This window comes from Gorilla gorilla, chromosome 5 (genome assembly GCF_029281585.2).
Source record: "Gorilla gorilla gorilla isolate KB3781 chromosome 5, NHGRI_mGorGor1-v2.1_pri, whole genome shotgun sequence".
NCBI classification, from domain to species: Eukaryota; Metazoa; Chordata; class Mammalia; order Primates; family Hominidae; genus Gorilla; species Gorilla gorilla.
Window position 1 is genome coordinate 133,076,902 of NC_073229.2, and position 17,726 is coordinate 133,094,627.

Below are 17,726 nucleotides of genomic sequence, written 5' to 3' on the forward strand. Positions count from 1 at the left end.
TCTGCCATGTGTTACAGTTTCTGAAGCTTCCACAACAGTGTTTCCCAGACTTCACTGTGCACATGCATCCCCTGGGGATCTTGTAAAATGCAGATTCTGAGTCGGTTGTGCTGGGGGGGCCTGAGATTCTGCATTCCTAATACATGCCCAGGTGATGCCGAGATGGTTCTGTGACCTATCTGAGGCACGCACTCCTCAAGTGCAAAGTGTGAACGACAACACCAAATTTCCGGAATAACTTTTGTAAGTGGCCTAGTGCATGAGGGTATGCAGAAGCTGCCCCACAGGCAGTGCTCCCCTCCCCAGGCCCCTCCAGCTGGGGGCTGACCGTGGCCATTTTGGTGTCTTCTGCAGTAAGCAGCATAGCGCCTGGTACACATCAGGTGCCCAGTAAATACTTGTGGATCAAACACAGAACAAATACTTAACAAATATGCCTGACAGATTCTATTATTTTTTTTAAAGTAACTGAAAACTCATTAATAAAATGTGGGAGGCTGAGGTGGGAGGATTGTTTGAGCCTGCTACTTCAAGACCAGCCTGGGCAACATCTCTACAAAATGTTGAAAAAATTAGCCAGGCATGGTGGCACATGCCTATAGTTCCAGCTGCTCTGGCAGCTGAGGCAAGAGAGTTGATTGAGCCCACGAGGTCAAGGCTGCAGTGAGCTGTGATGGCGGCATCACTGCACTCCAGCCTGGGTGAAAGAGCAAGACCCTGTCTCTGAAAAAAAGAAAAGAGAGAGAGAGAGAAATGTAGCCGGGCATGGTGGCTCACACCTGTAGTCCTAGCACTTTGGGAGGCCAAGGTGGGTGGATCACTTGAGGTCAGGAGTTCGAGACCAGCCTGGCCAACATGGTGAAACCCCGTCTCTACTAAAAATACAAAAATTAGCCAGTCATGGTGGCATGTGCCTGTAATCCCAGCTACTTGGGAGGCTGGGGCAGGAGAATCACTTGAGTCCAGGAAGCAGAGATTGCAATGAGCCGAGATCACGCCCTTGCATACTAAGCTGGGGAAGAAGAGTGAAACTCCATCTCAAAAAATAAATTAATTAAATAACTTTAAAGATAGTTTTTAATAATAAACTAATCACCTATATGCCATCCTTTTCAAACAGAAATAATTTTTTGTTCAGATGACCTTATTCCTACAGATACATTTTTACACCTTTGTAATGAGGGCACATATTATTTCCATCTAACAGTAGGTTATAAATGTTTCCCTTTTTAGACATAATGTTCACAGTTGTGCTTTTTTGTGACTGCTTAATATGAATAGTATTGATGTCCCACAATTTAATAAACTATTCCCTAATATTAGATACTTAGGATGATTTTTATTTTTCTTTTTTACTACTTTAGATAAATACACAGCTAACTTAGACCATTTGATTCAGTTAGTAATCCTATACTTTGCTTTTTTTTAAAAAAAACACTATATTTCCTTATCACCCCATGTTTAATTTACTTAGATATTTTTGTATGATTTGGAAGATAATTTTCTTTTCTTTTTTTTTTTTATTTTTTGACACGGAGTCTCACTCTGTCACCCAAGCTGGAGTGCAGTGGCGCGATCTCGGCTCACTGCAACCTCCGCCTCCCGGGTTCAAGTGATTCTCCTATCTCAGCCTCCTGAGTAGCTGGGATTACAGGCGCGTGCCACCACACCCCGCTAATTTTTGTATTTTTAGTAGAGATGGGGTTTCACCATGTTGGTCAGGCTGGTCTCGAACTCCTGACCTCGTGATCCACCAGCCTCAGCCTCCCAAAGTGCTGGGATTATAGATGTGAGCCACTGCGCCCAGCCTAGAAGGTAATTTTCAACTTTGGATGTTACTTGTGATTATCTCAAAGCATTCCAGAAATAGACCTTAAAAAGAAATATATGTATATTATCAAATTAAGCAGTATTACTTTTAAATTTTCTTTTATACAAATGATAAAAAAGACCAAAACTTTCCCCCTTTCTTTTCTTTCCTTCATCTCTACTATGTGTTCTTTTCTAAATTAATGTGAAATTTTGGTATTTATCTTCCTCTACTTTTGTGTTTTAATGCAATTACTCTAATCAAGTTTATTAACAGTGTACTGCACCCCTTTCTTCCTCATATACTCCTTTAAAAGTAACTAATAATCGCATATATAAATATGAGACTTGGCTGGGCGTGGTGGCTCACACTTGTAATCTCAACACTGGGAGGCTGAGGTGGGAGGATTGTTTGAGCCTGCTAGTTAGAGACCAGCGTGGGCAACATCTCTACAAAAAAAATGTTGAAAAAATTAGCCAGGCACAGTGGCACAAGCCTATAGTCCCAGCTGCTCTGGCGGCTGAGGCAAGAGAGTTGATTGAGCGCACGTGGTCAAGGCTGCAGTGAGCTGTGATGGCAGCATCACTGCACTCCAGCCTGGGCGAAAGAGCAAGACCCTGTCTCTGTAAAAAAGAAAAGAGAGAGAGAGACTTTATGAAGTAAGAAATAAATATGGAGAACAGATTGGAGGTTCCTCAAAAAACTAAAAAGAGAGCTACCATATGATCTGGCAACCCCACTGCCAGGTATATACTCAGAAGAAAGGAAATCAGTGTATCAAAGATATATCTGCACTCCTATGTTTATTCCACAGTATTCACAATCGCTAAGATCTGTCATTAAAATGTTTATTCTAAAGATAATTTATATTGTGTTTACTCTAATTGAGTTAATTAGATACCACAGTTGGCAAATATGTGGTCTAAATTTTTCAAAGTTGATTTCTTTAGAACTTTTCTTCATGTTTAAAAATACTGTTGCTGCACTTTAAAAATAGATGTTTGTGGTTTATTTTCTTTAATACAGCATGTCTTTAGTTCCTTCTGCAATAGAGATGTGTTTCTTTCTCTGCAGCTTAAAGTGAGTAGAAAGAATCTTCTTAATGTCTGCAAACTTATATTTAAAATTAGCAGGAATGAGAAGAATGATTCTTTGATTCAAAATGACAGCATTCTGGGTGAGTGTCATTCAGTGCTACTATTGAGCAAATGTTGTACTTGAGTAAAAATTAGAAGTCTAGAGAGAAAATGTATAATCAATGATAGCAAGAATATTTTGTTTTCCAGAAACATGCAGAAGTTATGTGATGCTCATTTTTACTTCATCCTTCTCTGTTTTCCACATTCAGTTGAATGCATCCTGTGGTAGTTTGCTCTTTTCCTTCAACACCTGTAGTAACATTATGTGACTTTACAAAGCGTTCCCCATTTAAGAATTCATTTCCTGGACTTGGATTTAATATATAGAAAAATGCATTTAATAGTATTTCACATAGTTGAAAATTTTAGTCTTTTAATATACAAGGAATGACTAAAAGTTGAAAGACATCTATAACTGTTACAGAAACCTGACATCAACATGTTTCAAATTTGTAGGTAAGGAAGTTTTATTACACCTTATCTAGCTAATGCCTAATTTTTATTGTACTTCTAAATAATTAAGATACCTAGTTACCTAAATGGAAATCTTTTTATGAATTAATATTGCTGATACAAGAAAAGAAAATACAAAGTATTTTCCATGCAGCAACATGGAAAATACTTTGAGTTCTCTTTTTGCAACGTAGGATAAATTATCTTTTCATCTTTCTTTGCCCCTGGCAGATAGGGACAAAACCAGTACTGAAAGAAATGTCTAATGTTGAATCAACTAATTAAGAATTGTCAACTGAAAACAAATTATGTCAAATTATTACATTGACATTAATATAATTAAATGTGAGATATGCATTATTAACGTTATCGGATTTGCCTGGATTACTCGTAAAACCAAGTAGTGGTATGTTATTTGAATAAATGTTCTTAAGTTGTCTTGGGAAAAGGATAGGCGTTATATTCAAGTTATCTTTCTAGGGTGATTGAGATTTTTTTTTAAGCCCCTTCATGGATTTCCCACTAAGAATACAGCTACAAGTATATTCTTAAAGGCTTGTTGAAGTTTAACTCTTAAATGTGTTAAATTATTAGTATTCTATGACTCAAAATTTTTGTAACAAAAAATAAAGGTCAATACGTAATTAGTAAGAGGCAAGGAATGACGTTAATTAAAAGAATACTTTCTCATTTATTTATTAACAATCCCATCCTTCTGCTGAAATTACTATTACAGAGATTTATCTTAGCTAAAAGTAAGCTTTTCTCTTATACTATATAACTCTTAACAAGCACTTGAATGTAGATTTTGATAAATATATTTTACGAAGTGTATTTTATGTTCACACACAAGTGCTTTAATTTATTTCTCTCCAGCTGTTATACTCAGACATTTATAATAATTCATCTCTTTGACAGAATCATTATTGGAGGTACTAAGAAGTGAAGACCTGCAAACTAACATGGAAGCTTTTTTATACTGTATGGGGTCTATAAAGTTCATTTCTGGAAATCCGGGATTTCTTAATGAAATGATCAGCAAAGGTGCTGTGGAAATACTGATAAATTTGATAAAGCAAATAAATGAGAACACCAAGAAATGTGGTACATTTTTGCCTAATTCGGGCCACTTGCTAGTCCAGGTAAGTATTTTACTTGAAAACGTTAGATGTGTAAAATTAGTTTTCACATTGCCTAATGCCAGTTTTAAAAGAATGGCATGCAAGAGGCCCCTACAGCCAGGTGCGGGTGCCTGGCCTCCAAGGGCAGCAGCCATAGCCCACCTCCACCCCATGAGGGCCTGGTGCCTGTTGTCCTGGACAGGCTATTCCATGGCTATTACAAGAGCAGCTCTCCATACAGCATGCGCTTTCACTGCCCTGCAGAGAAAGCAGGCCTGGAAGAAGGAAAAAGTTGTACCTCTCTGCAAAACAATTGCATGTTAGAGTCAACATTTTAACAAGCTGCTTAGAGTGTTGAAGATGGGCCTGGCCTGGAGATGATTTATGATGATTGGTAGCCAATGTCATTACTCTTGTAAGAAACAGAAGGTAATGGGATTGAGTGGACAGTCACTGAGGTGGGTATGTAGATATCAGGCAGCCCCGAGACTGTAGGAATGCAGGGAACAAAACTGGACACATGGAATATAAACAGAGCAGGTAGACCAATTTTGTTATGTGTTAGGGTTTTATTACTTCCGTTGTAGCAGATTAAATTTCATAGTTAAATTATTTTCACTGGAGCTGCTCTGGCTTGGATACTCTTTTTTAGATGAGATTTTACTTTTTAATAGCATTCATATATCAAATAATAGCATCTTTGATGTAATAATTCATAGGATTCGAAATGTGTTTGTCAATTAATGAGGATTGATTGAGCACTCAGAGCACACTAAGCCATTGGGAAACTGTGTTAAAAATTAGATTTAGGCCCTGCCTTCAAGATGCTTAAAATATTTAGGAAGATTATTAATTTTGGACTTTGTGGTCTGTCTCCATTTTGAAGAAGATTGTGAAAACCTCTTTTAGTCATCAATGATGCACAATTTTTCTGTATGCCCTGTTTTGTCTAGGAAGACTTCAGAAACATTATTTTCCATGCTCCCAGTGTTATCAAATCATTTAATTTTTTCTCTCAATGAAAATAGTAATTTCTAATTATAGAATAATTATATTTCCTGTTAAAATGCTGAAAAGTATAAGGAAGAATATAAAAATCACCTGCAATTTTTTCACCCTGAGATAACACCTCCAGCATTTTGGTGGTCATTTATATACATATGCATAATTTAATAGAATTCTCACTTTTTAAATAACCCGTTACTTTTAATAGTCACTTTTGTTTGTTTTCTATCATTCTCTTCCCTCCCTGTTTCTCTTTCTGGTTTATCCATTTAGCTAACATTGTTCACACTGATGTGTTCAGCACCTTTTAGTACACACACAGGATTTAACAAATGGAATATTCTATGCCCTTCTCTCTCCTCATTTAACAATACTTAGTAAAAATCCCTTGAGTTAACCCTAAAGACTTATTTAATTCTTCTTAATGACTGCATAATATTCTGTGATTAGGATATATCTCAAATTCTCAGCCATTCCCATATTGAGATATTCACTCTGTTTTAAATTTTTATGTAACAGCTTATGGGATTCTTGTCTAGTTAATCTCTTTCCAACCCCATCTTATACATATATAAATGTGGTTTGCTGTTTGCATCAACTATATCACTGTGTATGTATGTGTGTGTGTATGTGTGTGCACCCACACACATATGATCAGTTGGTATGAAGGAAAGTTGAGTGTTACTGTAACCAAAGATATATCAAATCAAGAAAGGGGACCTCTGGTGTGCACATACAGTATATTACTCCCTGTGTTACTCTTTTATGTCCCTTTTCCCTGGATTCAGCATCCTTAGGTGCAAACTGATTCACCAGGTCGGATCCCCCCTCCTTTTCTGACATTTGTGTCCCCCCCCCCCACCTCTAGGGGGCGCTGTAGAAGTTCCTCCTCACTGCCCACCACCACCTGCCACCACCTGATGGCAGTGGGCTCTGTCATTGTCTCCAAAACCTTTCTTGGAACCAGCCTAAGGCCTGGCATGGGTGACCCACACCCCTGTCTAGCAGGAGAAAATGGAGCCCATGATGGCATCCACCTGAACTTACTCCAGCTGTGGTCACCAAATGCCATTTGTATCAACTGTATCACTGTTTGTGTGTTTACAGATTTGGGGAGGAAGGAGACATTGTTTTAGTCTTTGTCATTTGCAGAATCCCCTGAATGGGACATTTCCTCATATTTAATGAAAACGAAAGCTGTTTTGTATCATACAAATGATAAAATGTAAGCAACAAGACTTCACTCCAAGAGCAGATGAAAGCCTCTGCTTTTGTGAATGTGTAACACTGACTGACTTTTCACCAGCCGGTTCATGTGCAAATTCAGCCAGACAGATCTGGCTACAAGCAGAAGTGTCTGTTTACACCAGCTTTGAGAACCTGGTAACTCCAGCTCAGGAGGCATTTTTTTTTTTTTTCTTTTTGAGACCGAGTTTTGCTTTTGTCACTCAGGCTGGAGTGCAATGGTGTGACCTCGGCTCACTGCAACCTCCACCTCCCAGGTTCAAGCGATTCTCCTGCCTCAGCCTCCTGAGTAGCTGGGATTACAGGCACCCGCCACCACGCCTGGCTAATTTTTTTTGTATTTTTAGTAGAGACAGGGTTTCACCATGTTGGCCAGGCTAGTCTCAAACTCGTGACCTCAGGTGATCTGCCCACCTCGGCCTCCCAAAGTGCTGGGATTATAGGTGTGAGTTACTGTGCCTGGCCAGGAGCCATTTTTAAAAGCAGCTTTCTTCAATTGAAAAAATAAATAAATTACTTGTGGCTGTAGTAAGAATAAAATAATGTCTGCCAGCCAGAGAGAACATGATGAGGGCCAAAAAGATACAACCAGGCAACATCTAGTGGCATGACTGCTTTTCTTCTACGACTTTCAACCCCAAGAACCTCAGAAGCTTTGGCCCACTTTCTGGGGACCTCATATTACAAAACTTCGCTTGCTTTAACATCTGGCACAGCATTAGAGTCATCTTGTTTTCCAAAAGCAGCTCCGTTGGGCTCATTGAAAGAGTGGAAAACATCTTCCAAAGCTGGACCCTGAAGATTGTGCAGGATTTGGGAAACTAGAACAAAGGGAAAAGGATGTTGAACACTCAAGTGGGAAATAAATAAGGTGTGTTTGGGAGGTGCTGAAGAGGTAGGGCTGTCTAGAGTAGAGATTCTGTGTGGGAATCTTGGAAGGTGAGATTCACAAGGTACAGCCACGAGTCTTGAATACCAGCTGCCAAGAGTGGACTTGGGGCAACAAGGAGCAGTTGGAGGTGAGTGCATGGGGGGACGAGATGAGATCAGAGCGACAGAAAGATGAATGTGCACAAAATGTTAAACTGATAAAGACCAAATAGCTGAAAAGTGAGGAGGAGGAGAACGTATCCATGATACATGACAGATGGGAGGGCTAAGATCTCAAACACAGCAGCCCCAGTTAAGAGGCATTGCTGCAGTTAGATTTTAGACTGATTAGAATGGAGACAAAGGAATGGGTATGAAGGAAAAGCTCCTTCAAAGCAGATGGACTAATGTTGCTTAGAGGAAAAAAAAACACAGTGTTGAACTTTGGAAGGTCTTCTTTGTGTTGTTTCTTACATATATGTATACGTATGGCTGTATGTATTGATACATGTTTATCACCTGGTGGCTGAAATCAAGAGACACTCATTTCACAAGTTTTGTGGTGTGGCTGCTCTGTGCCAAGCATGTTCTGGGTGATGAGTAAGACAGGAGAGCTATCAGTAGGCACCTACTTTTTTGGTGATCCCTGTATCCAGATAATAGTATTCCAATGCTTATTCTTCTGCAAAATTATGGTACTTCCACATGGCCAACATTGCATTCAGTTCTGCATGTCAGAAATGTAATAGCATTTTGAGAAGGACAAGATGCTCAGAGAAACTGGGTGCTGCCACCTGTACATCAAGTCAAAGCGTGAATAGTCCCAGGCTGGCAAAACTGGAGATGCGAGTTTGTCTGTAAAGTCGTAAGAGTAAAGCAGGTTAAACTGTGCATGTTCACTGAACTCCAGAACACTAGAATTTAGGGTGAGCTCCCTGGAACTTGGAAAAACAGAAATATATGCCAACTAACAGGCAAGGCCCCTAAATGCCAGTAGTAAATTGCACCACCAAGGAGGTGGCACAGATGGAAAGAGGGACTTGTCAGTGTTGCTCTAGAATGGATTATCATGAGGTGTTAGGGTTCGTCTGTGACCTTTAAAGAGCTACAGTTGGGCAGGCATGACACAGGAGCTGAAGGAAACTCCTGGGGTCACCTCCATCTGAAAGTCTGTTTTGGTCTCTGTTGTGCCCTTTCCTGGAGAACAGAGAAGAGTCTTCTGTCTATGTCACAATCACAACTAAGGCCAAATTCTCCCGGTGTCTCCTTTGTCCTCTGTGTCTTGAGAACATCATGTACAAAGCTGCTTTGCTGTGATTGAAGGAAATCTCAATGTACTTACATTAACAGCTAGGTAATTTATAGGTGTACAATGTAACTATTAAAGCTCAGATTGACTTGAACTTGCATGCCTATTTTTTGGATTCACTTGTACTTCCAATCTGTTTTTTCTTTACAGACTGACCCAGTTGATTTTGAATTCAATCCTTAGAGAAATGTATTATTTCCCTTCTTTAGATATACTATTTTTGAAGTTAGAACTGTTCTGCAGCACCCCAGGTAACATGGTTTGCTTTTCCTCCCTGCAGCCCCCTACCCCCGCTTCTCTGGCCCCTAAACCTGCAGACACCTCCCTAGCAGCTCCCGCAAATCCAGATCCTCTCCCCCTTGCTCAGTACCATACCACTGTCATGTTCTTCCTTTTTCTAAATGGAAGTCTCTCGGGAAGGTCGGTCCTCCCACCTCATCAGTCCTTTCCTTCCTTAACTCGGTTCCTTCCTTTTGTTTTTAGGGTTTAGGGAATAGGAAAGTGTATGGAACAAAGAGAGCTGACTCAGACAATTTGAGCCTGGATAGTTCAGAAAATAATAAATGATGGTATCATGAATAGAAATTAGAGAGTTACAGAAAGGAACCGGATTTGGTGAGAGGAGGAAAGAAAATTACGGGAAGAAAATTATGTTAATTAGCTTTATTTTTATTTTTTAATTTGTAATATATATTTTTTTGAGATAGAGTCTCACTCTGTCACCCAGGCTGGAATGCAGTGGCGCAATCTCGGCCCACTGCAACCTCTGCCTCCCGGGTTCAAGTGATTCTCCTGTCTCTGCCTCCCGAGTAGCTGGGATTACAGGCGTATGCCACCATACCCAGCTACATTTTGTATTTTTAGTACAAAACTAAAATTGTTTTAGTAGGTCTCTAGTAGAGACGGGGTTTCACCATGTTGGCCAGGCTGGTCTCGAACTCCTGACCTCAAGTGATCCACCCACCTCAGCCTCCCAAAGTGCTGGGATTACAGGCGTGAGATACTGCTCCTGGCCGAAATTAACTTTAATATAAAACTTTCAGATGCCAGCAGGCCTCTCGAGTAGGAAGTAGGAGGTATGAGCGGAGGCTTGGAAGAGCAGGTAAGACCAAAAATACAGATTTAGGGTCATCTACATGGATTTGATGGTTGAAGACAGAAAGACAATGAAATTACCCAAGGAGAGAGTAGAGAAAGAGCAGAGGGACTGATGACAGATTCTGCGAAAATGGCCTCATTTGTGGAATGGGAAGAGAAAAGGAAGTGACTAGGAAATGAAGGGCAATGTACAAGAGTAGAGATTTTCTCAGCAAGGATGGGTCAGCTTTGGCAAATGCCGCAGAAAGCATGTAGGAGAAGAGGGATCCCACCACTTTGTTTGGAGCCATGTGAATAGGCGAGCGAGGGGTGTGAGGGGGCCATCTCCTAGGGCAACAGTGTGCTCTCTTGCTCTCTTTCAATCTTACATAGTTCTTTAGCTCTGTATTTTTAAATTAAAAGATGTTTTGATATACTTGATTTTTTTTTTTTTTTTTTAATTTCTGAGCCCTAGAGTGAGCTCCCCACTTTGGCTGAGCTGGGCTCAATCCTGTATTCAATGTTTGCCGTTGGGAACCCTGATTGTTCATTCAACCCTGGACAATGCTGGGGCAGGCCCAGTGCCGCCACCCTGTATGGTCCAGTGAGGATAGCACCGCACTGGAGCCCCCAGCATAAGCTGGCCTCTCAGCTGGGACACTGAGCCCACTTTACCCTCTGAGCCTCACTTTCCTGTCTCTAAAGTGCTGACTATGCCTGCCTTAAAGGGCAGCTAGGAAATGAAATGAGATCGTCTAGTAAAGCGCCCATAACAGGGCAAGGCACATAGTAGGCACTCACCAGAAAGCCATTCAATAAAATAAGATCAGAATTACCCAAACCTGAAGCTTCAAAGAGCAATTACTTCTGATGGGATAAAAATGTAATCACAAGAAATTAAGAAGACAGAGTCCAAGATGAATTTCAAATATTTAATCTTTTTGTTGTTCAGGCTTTGATAAGCAATGTAGAGAAGAGCACCAAAGAGAAACTAAAATTGGAGGAGGGTGTTAGAATAACGTATGGGATTCTGGGTACCTGATGGACCCCAATTCTCAGAGCCAGCTATTCTTTGCTTCAAGATTTGGGGAATTTAAGAGAGGCCTTCAACTGAAGTCTGGGGATTTGATCAAGCAGTGACTTAAGTTATTATTAGTAATTAAGGATTGTACCAAGGTGGCCGGGGTCTTTTAAATCTTGCTTTAGTTATGTTTAATAGTTTTTAAATGTAGAGATTAATGCATTTGTACTTAGGTGTTTAGATAATTATAAGTATGTGTACTTATGCTGGAAATTATGTTAATTCTTTATCTTGCGCGACCCCACCTATTGGAAGCCTAACTCTTCAGACTGTGCAATCAGAACCAAGGTAGCAGTGTCTACCAGTAGAACTTTGCTCTGATTATTGGAGGAAGTAAACTGCATACCTATAAAATGGGAGCAAATAGCCCCATGATTGTATTTCCTAAGTTCTTACAGATAATTTTTTTTGGAGATTTGATAATTTAAACCAAATTTAAAGCATTTATTTTGAAGGTTTTGTTTGAATAGCAAGCAGCAGATGAGGTTTTTAATTTTCTTTTTGTTTTAATTAAGGTATAGTCTACATCCAATGAAATGCTTAGATCTTATATGTTTGATGAGTTTGACAAAAGTAGAAAGCCACGTAGCCCCTACCCTTATCAAGATACAGAAGGTTTCTGTCACCTCAGAAATTTCCTCCCACCTCTTCTCATTAATCCTCATTCTTCTACCCTCCTCCCAGAGGGAACCATTTTTCTGATCTCTTTCACCATAGATAAGCTCTGCCTGTTCTAAAACTTTACATAAATGGAATATACAGCATGTACCCTTTTGTGTCTGGCACCTTTTTAAACTCTTATTTTGAGCTAAGTATAAATTCACAAGATGTTGCAAAAATAGTACCAAGATGTCCTGTGTACCCATCATCCAGCTCCTCCCAGTGGTGATATCTTACGTAACCATTGTACATTATCAATAGGAATTGATATGGGTATGCCATAGTTACCTAGAGTACTATATCTGGTTTATTTTGCTTAGCATATTGTTTTTGAGATTAGATGAAGCATTTTTAGGGGTTAGTCTTTGGTATTGATCACTACGCTGGCTAATTTTTTGTTTTGTTTTGTTTTTGTTTTTAGAGATGGAGTCTTGCTCTGTCGCCCAGGCCAGAGTGCAGTGGCATGATCTCAGCTCACTGCAACCTCCACCTCCCGGGTTCAAGCAATTCTCCTGCCTCAGCCTCCCAAGTAGATGGGATCACAGGCGCGTGCCGCCACTTTTTTAATGATGTATTTGTTAATGGGAAGGAGACAGCTATTTTCTACTTATGGGGCTTCCTTCCTATAAAAGAATTGCCAGCAGCATAACTAACCACTCACGTGCCCAGTTGCCACGAGAGAGTAGACATTTGGGGCCCAGGTTCTTCCTCTTCCCTTCTCTTCCCTTTCCTAGGAAGGAGCTGTCTATAGGCAACTCATGTTCTCCTCCAATTTTCCAGGGACAGCAGATCTGAAGATCTGAGAAGACTCAGAAACCTAAATATGTAATGCCTTGGGTTTTTTACTTGGAAATAAGAGGCTAAGGAGGCTGGGGATGGGGATAAAGTTATCACCGTGGTTGGAGGATGTGGCTGATAGCTGAGGCAGGCATGCTTTCTAATCCTGAGTCCTAGAATTAGATTTACCCACCCAGTCACAGACCATGTCTGTCCCTGGAGGAGCAGAACACCTTTGTTCTGATGGCAGCTCACTTCTAAAAGAGGAAGGGAAGAGAGGGACCAGGTAGGGGCTGGACTGGGAGTGTCTGATTCCTGTCCCAAGCTCACCAATCAGGAAGTGAGGGCGGTGGATGGCCAGGAGTGTTATGCTAAAAGACAGATCAAGGGTGGAAAGGAGGCTCCTACTGTGTCTGAGGAGAGCCATTTGCTCTCAATTAGTGCTCTGTCTGCTCAGCCTCCTCTCTTCACTGTAGATCTATTAGTTGTGGCAGTAAGGAAATGTCACTAGCTTTAGCATATAATTGTGAATAGTGGTTTCATTGCTTGGTAGTTCTTAATGCACTATCTTTTTCAGACTCCTTTTTCTTGTTTTGCTGCATTGCCATTCTAAATTGTTTGTATGATATTCAAAATTTCTCCTATATTGATACATACATAGCCACAACTAGAAGAATCAGCTACCTACTCATTTTAGTGAAGTAACTGACATAGAGGCAGTAAATGGAGAAACAACAATAAACAGAGCCAAATGTTAAATAGAGTCTCAAAGTAGGACATTGGGGGTTTGAGGAGGACAGAAGCATTTCCTGCTAAGTCGGACACCCATGGTAGGGATGTGCCAAGTAGGCATGTGTAGCCAGGCACCGAGTGTTATCAAGGATTATTAATTAATATTACCTTCATATGCATATATCTTAATAAATTCCAAGAAGAGCTTAGACATGCATGTTACCAGTGATTTCACATGTCTAGCAGCATCTTGTCATTGGTTTCTTTTGTCTCAGCCAGAACTGTACAAATCATATATGAGACAATATGAAACTTCTTGGGTTACCACACAGGCTCTGGTTTTGTCATATATGTGGCCTCAATTGGGCACAAGTTCAAAGAAATGAATCTGCCTTTATTAATAGAGGGAGATGGCTTAGCTGAGGTTGGAAAATAGTGGCTTTAGTCGTAAATCATTTCACACTGTTTGTGGTCTCTGGTGGCTGCGTTTATTCTTTTACATCATCAGTGGGAAGTCAACAATTTTGCAGTTGGCAGTTAAGTTGAGACAAAGCTTGAGGGATTTCAGTTGTGGATATTCCAGATGATTGCAAAATGCTTTTAGATACCAGTGCCAAATAGAGTAGGGAGGCAATAGACCAAGAAACTGAGGCCAGGGCACTAGCCTACCTGGGAGCTGATAGACTTCTGAGCTTCAGTGAGTCACAAGCTCCTCTGATCTGGGGCAGCTCTGATGGCAGGTTGCCTTCTAGAGCAGAATCTGGTGAGTTCCTTGAGGACAGAGTACTCTGATGGAGGAAGGGCACAGAGGGAAAAGAGAGGGCCGTCCACTCTGGACATGATCAGTGTGTGTGGAGGTTGCCCCACCTCGCACCCACCCACTGCAGTAGAGAACGCAGGAATGAGACCACAGCTGCTGGGCCTGTGTTGTGTCCTCAAGTCCAGTGATCCAAGTCAGGAGGGCCCCCCCACCCTTTTTTTTTTTCTTGAGACAGAGTCTCACTGTGTCACTCAGGTTGGAGTGCAGTGGTGCGATCAAAGGCATGGCTCACTGCAGCCTCAGCCTCTGGGGTTCAGGCGATTCTCCTGCCTCAGCCACGAGAGTCTCTGGGATTACAGACCTGAGCCGCTGGGCCCAGCCCCATATTTTAAGACAAATATTTGCTGTGTTTGCTAAGGTTTCTCAATTAATTAATAGTTGAAAACACAATTTGAAATTGATAATTAAGTACCTATAGTCAACTTGAAAAAAACAGAAGCTAAAGCTTTTGAGTTCTCATTTTACTGTATTAAAATGTAGTTGTGCATTTATAAATGATCTAATTTCTTCTTAGTACATTTTTTCCCTTTAAAATGGGTCTCCCAATACTGACTACACAATGAAAACTTTGAGGCTTACATAATTCAATGTGAGCTGGGTAGCTTTGCCAAGTCTCCAGGTGTTTTCCCTGACTGAGGGTGGTACCTGTTACGATCAAATAATTTGGGGAACATGGAAAGAAGCTTTCTCAGAAAAGTGAGCACCAGAAAGTTGTCAAGTGTAGCTCAGTCATTTTTCAGTAGTAGATTGGTAGCCAGAAGCAAAATGGAATGTTTCTTCCTGGGTATTTACCAAAACCTTAGGTCCCCTTTTGTCCTAAACATCACCTAACAATTGCTAATAAGCAAGGAAACTTACATTTGTATTAGTCCTCTTTGTGGATTATCAGTGTCGTTTTCTTCTCTTTTTTCTTCTTCCTATGGGCTGCCTTCAGGATTGCAAGTCCCACAGGATTGCAAGTTAAGAGATGGGGAAAAAGATAGGAATTAAAACTTGTGTTTTTCAGTGTGCTATTTCTTGGTGAAATGCTACTTAAGAGGTTGAGAATTTCTCTACTAAGTCCTTTAGAGACTAAAATAAGTAAGGGATTTGAGGTGGTTTGAAAGATTATATACAATAAAAAAAGTGTGTTTAAGTTTGTGCATTTATACATAATATAAATTAGAATAGAAAGTTAAGAAAGAAATGGATGCACACCTCCAAGCATAAAGCTTGGGCTTTGGTTAACTCCTGCTTTGGGGGAGGGCCCAGTGGGTGGGCTTTTCTTGGGGGTGGGAAATAAAGACCCTGCTGTAGAGCACAGAACTCATTGATAATTTTCGCAGATTTATCTCTGTTCAACTGAGAGTTCTTGTTTTTTTTTTTTTAATTTTCACTTGTATATAATGAATTCAAAAGTAGGAGCAAAATTCAGTGAAATGGGTTGACTTGGAACTTGCCTTTACTGTGACCACATGATTTAGCTAGACTCTCCTCCCCACACCCTTTTTTTTTTTCCTGCATTTTTTCCAGAAAAGGCCACTGGTCTGAGCATTCAGGGCCCCACCATCACCCCACAGTGAGATTGGTGGCTCTCAGAGGTTGGTGACAAGTCTCTCAAGATATAGGGCCTTCAGAGCTGCATCTGCGTGGTGGCCTTTTCCTGATTCTTCTCCCTCAGGGTTTTAGGCCCTGGTTCACCCAGGCCTCTGCTAAGCTCCCGCACTTTCTTGCCAGAGGTGTCTTAAAGGGAAAAACCTCTCTTTTGTCGCTCCTGTCCTTTCTTTCTTCCCCCTCCTCATTCCCCTCCTCCTTCCCCTTCTCATTCACTCCTCCAGCCCTCCAGTAGCTGAACATTTAAGAGCTTTTTATGAGCACGTTTGTTGTCCTCTGAGTAGAAAGAGGAATAAGAAGTGGTTTGTACCCTAGAGGAGCTCACCATGGGAGAGAAGATGCCTGAAGACAAGTGACAATGCTTCTGTGATGGGGGTTGTAGAGGCAGGAACAGGATGCTTTGGTAACACGGAAGAGGAAGCAGAGGAAGCGACTGATCAGCCTCGGAAAGGACTTCACAGAGAAGTTATCTTGAGCTGGGTTTTGAAAAATGAGCAGGAGGCCGGGCGCAGTGGATCATGTCTGTGATCCCAGCACTTTGGGAGGCCGAGGCGGGCGGATCAGTTGAGGTCAGGAGTTCAAGACCAGCCTGGCCAACATGGCAAAACCCGGTCTCTACTAAAAACACAAAAATTAGCAGGGTGTGGTGGTGCTTGCCTGTAATCCCAGCTACTCGGGAGGCTGAGGCAGGAGAATCGCTTGAACCCAGGAGGCGGAGGTTGCAGTGAGCCGAGATCGAGACTCTGTCTCGAAAAAGAAAAAAGAAAAAAATGAGCAGGAGATGGCCAGGGGGAGAAGGGGTGGCAAAGTGTAATCGAGGGCACTCTGGGCGGAGGAAGCCGCCTATTCAAAGGCATGGCGTCATGAAGGGTTGAGGACCTCATGTGGTGCAGAGTCTGAAAGATGGCCAGGGTGGTGCCGAGGCAAAGGAGGTGAGTTTGGAGGGATAAACTACACTTCAGAGACTGAGGAACCTTTAGGCTATGGGTGCTACTGGCTGGGCCGGAAGTCGCAGGAGGCCTTTGAGCAGGGAAGGCGGAGCTTTGAGATGCCCCCTCTGGCAGCAGTGAGCAGCTATGGGGGCAAAATGTGGAAGGAGCCCATCCAGGGGGCTGTAGAGTTTGGGTAAGAGATGAAGTGAGCTTAAACTGAACCAGTGACGCTGGTGATGGAGAGAAGGGGTGAACGTGTGACCAATCAGGTGGGGAAAGGGGTGGGGCCCGGGAGTTTAGGAGCTTGGGAAGGAGCTGCTGTCAGAAATGAGATAGGCTAGAGAACAAATACACAGAGGCTGGTCCCCTTCCAGAGAGTTCATTTTTCTTTCATCCGTTATTTTTTATTCTGTGATGGATGGGGGTTATAGAGGCAGGAACAGGATGCTTTGTTAACACGGAAGAGGAAGCGACTGATCGGCCTCTGAAAGGTCTTAAACATAGACAAGTTAGCCTGAGCTGGGTAACTACAGAGTCCATTTTTCTTTCATCCATTATTTTTTACTCCTCTGCTTTCAAAAAAAATCTTAAAATCTGTCTACCTCAGAGATATTGTCTGCTTAGCCCATGGTGTTCTGATATCCCAGTCTTTCCTTTGTAGATGTCCACCCCTTCATTCATTCCATTAATAAATGCCTATTGAGCGCCCACCATGTACCAGGCACTGGACTTGGAGCTGGATGTACAATGGTGAAAAGGATGAACAAGGTTTATGCCCTTAATGAAGCTTCTAGTCTGGAGGAGTAGACAGATAGTAAAACATAATATTAAATAACCTAGCATTAAGTAGAGTTTATGGGAGCATATATGGTATGAGATGAAGCTTGACGGGTTGAGAAGGAACAGATCTGTTAAGCCTTGTAGACCATGGTCAGGGACCTGAATATCATCCTGGGAGCTATGGACAAAAAGCCAATATGGCTTGGAGTAACAGAAAGCAGAAAGGCAGGATTCTGGGATGTCTCTGCTTGAGCAACTAGGTTGATGGTGTCATCTATTGAGCTATTGCTGTGTATTTTTCAAATGTATGGTATATGTTTCA

At 41.4% G+C, this 17,726-nt stretch overlaps 1 protein-coding gene and 1 long non-coding RNA gene across 16 annotated transcripts in view; one reads left to right on the forward strand and one right to left on the reverse strand.

The window, feature by feature from the left end:
- ARMC2 (armadillo repeat containing 2) overlaps window positions 1–17,726 on the forward strand; it is a 140,689-nt gene that overhangs the window by 59,448 nt on the left and 63,515 nt on the right. For all 15 annotated transcript variants that reach the window (XR_008680780.2, XM_063707166.1, XM_055390736.2 and 12 more), the window contains 2 exons: window positions 2,885–2,987; window positions 4,321–4,544. Coding sequence is in view for 14 of the 15 variants with exons in the window: in XM_063707166.1 (XP_063563236.1) it covers window positions 2,885–2,987; window positions 4,321–4,544 (327 nt within the window). In the remaining variant the exon portion in view is untranslated. The remainder of the gene's footprint in view (window positions 1–2,884; window positions 2,988–4,320; window positions 4,545–17,726) is intronic.
- LOC134758648 (uncharacterized) lies at window positions 22–16,060 on the reverse strand. The gene is made up of 3 exons (XR_010134080.1): window positions 16,018–16,060; window positions 14,958–15,027; window positions 22–717 (listed from the first exon to the last, which is right to left on the reverse strand). It is a non-coding gene; the product is annotated as an uncharacterized lncRNA (long non-coding RNA).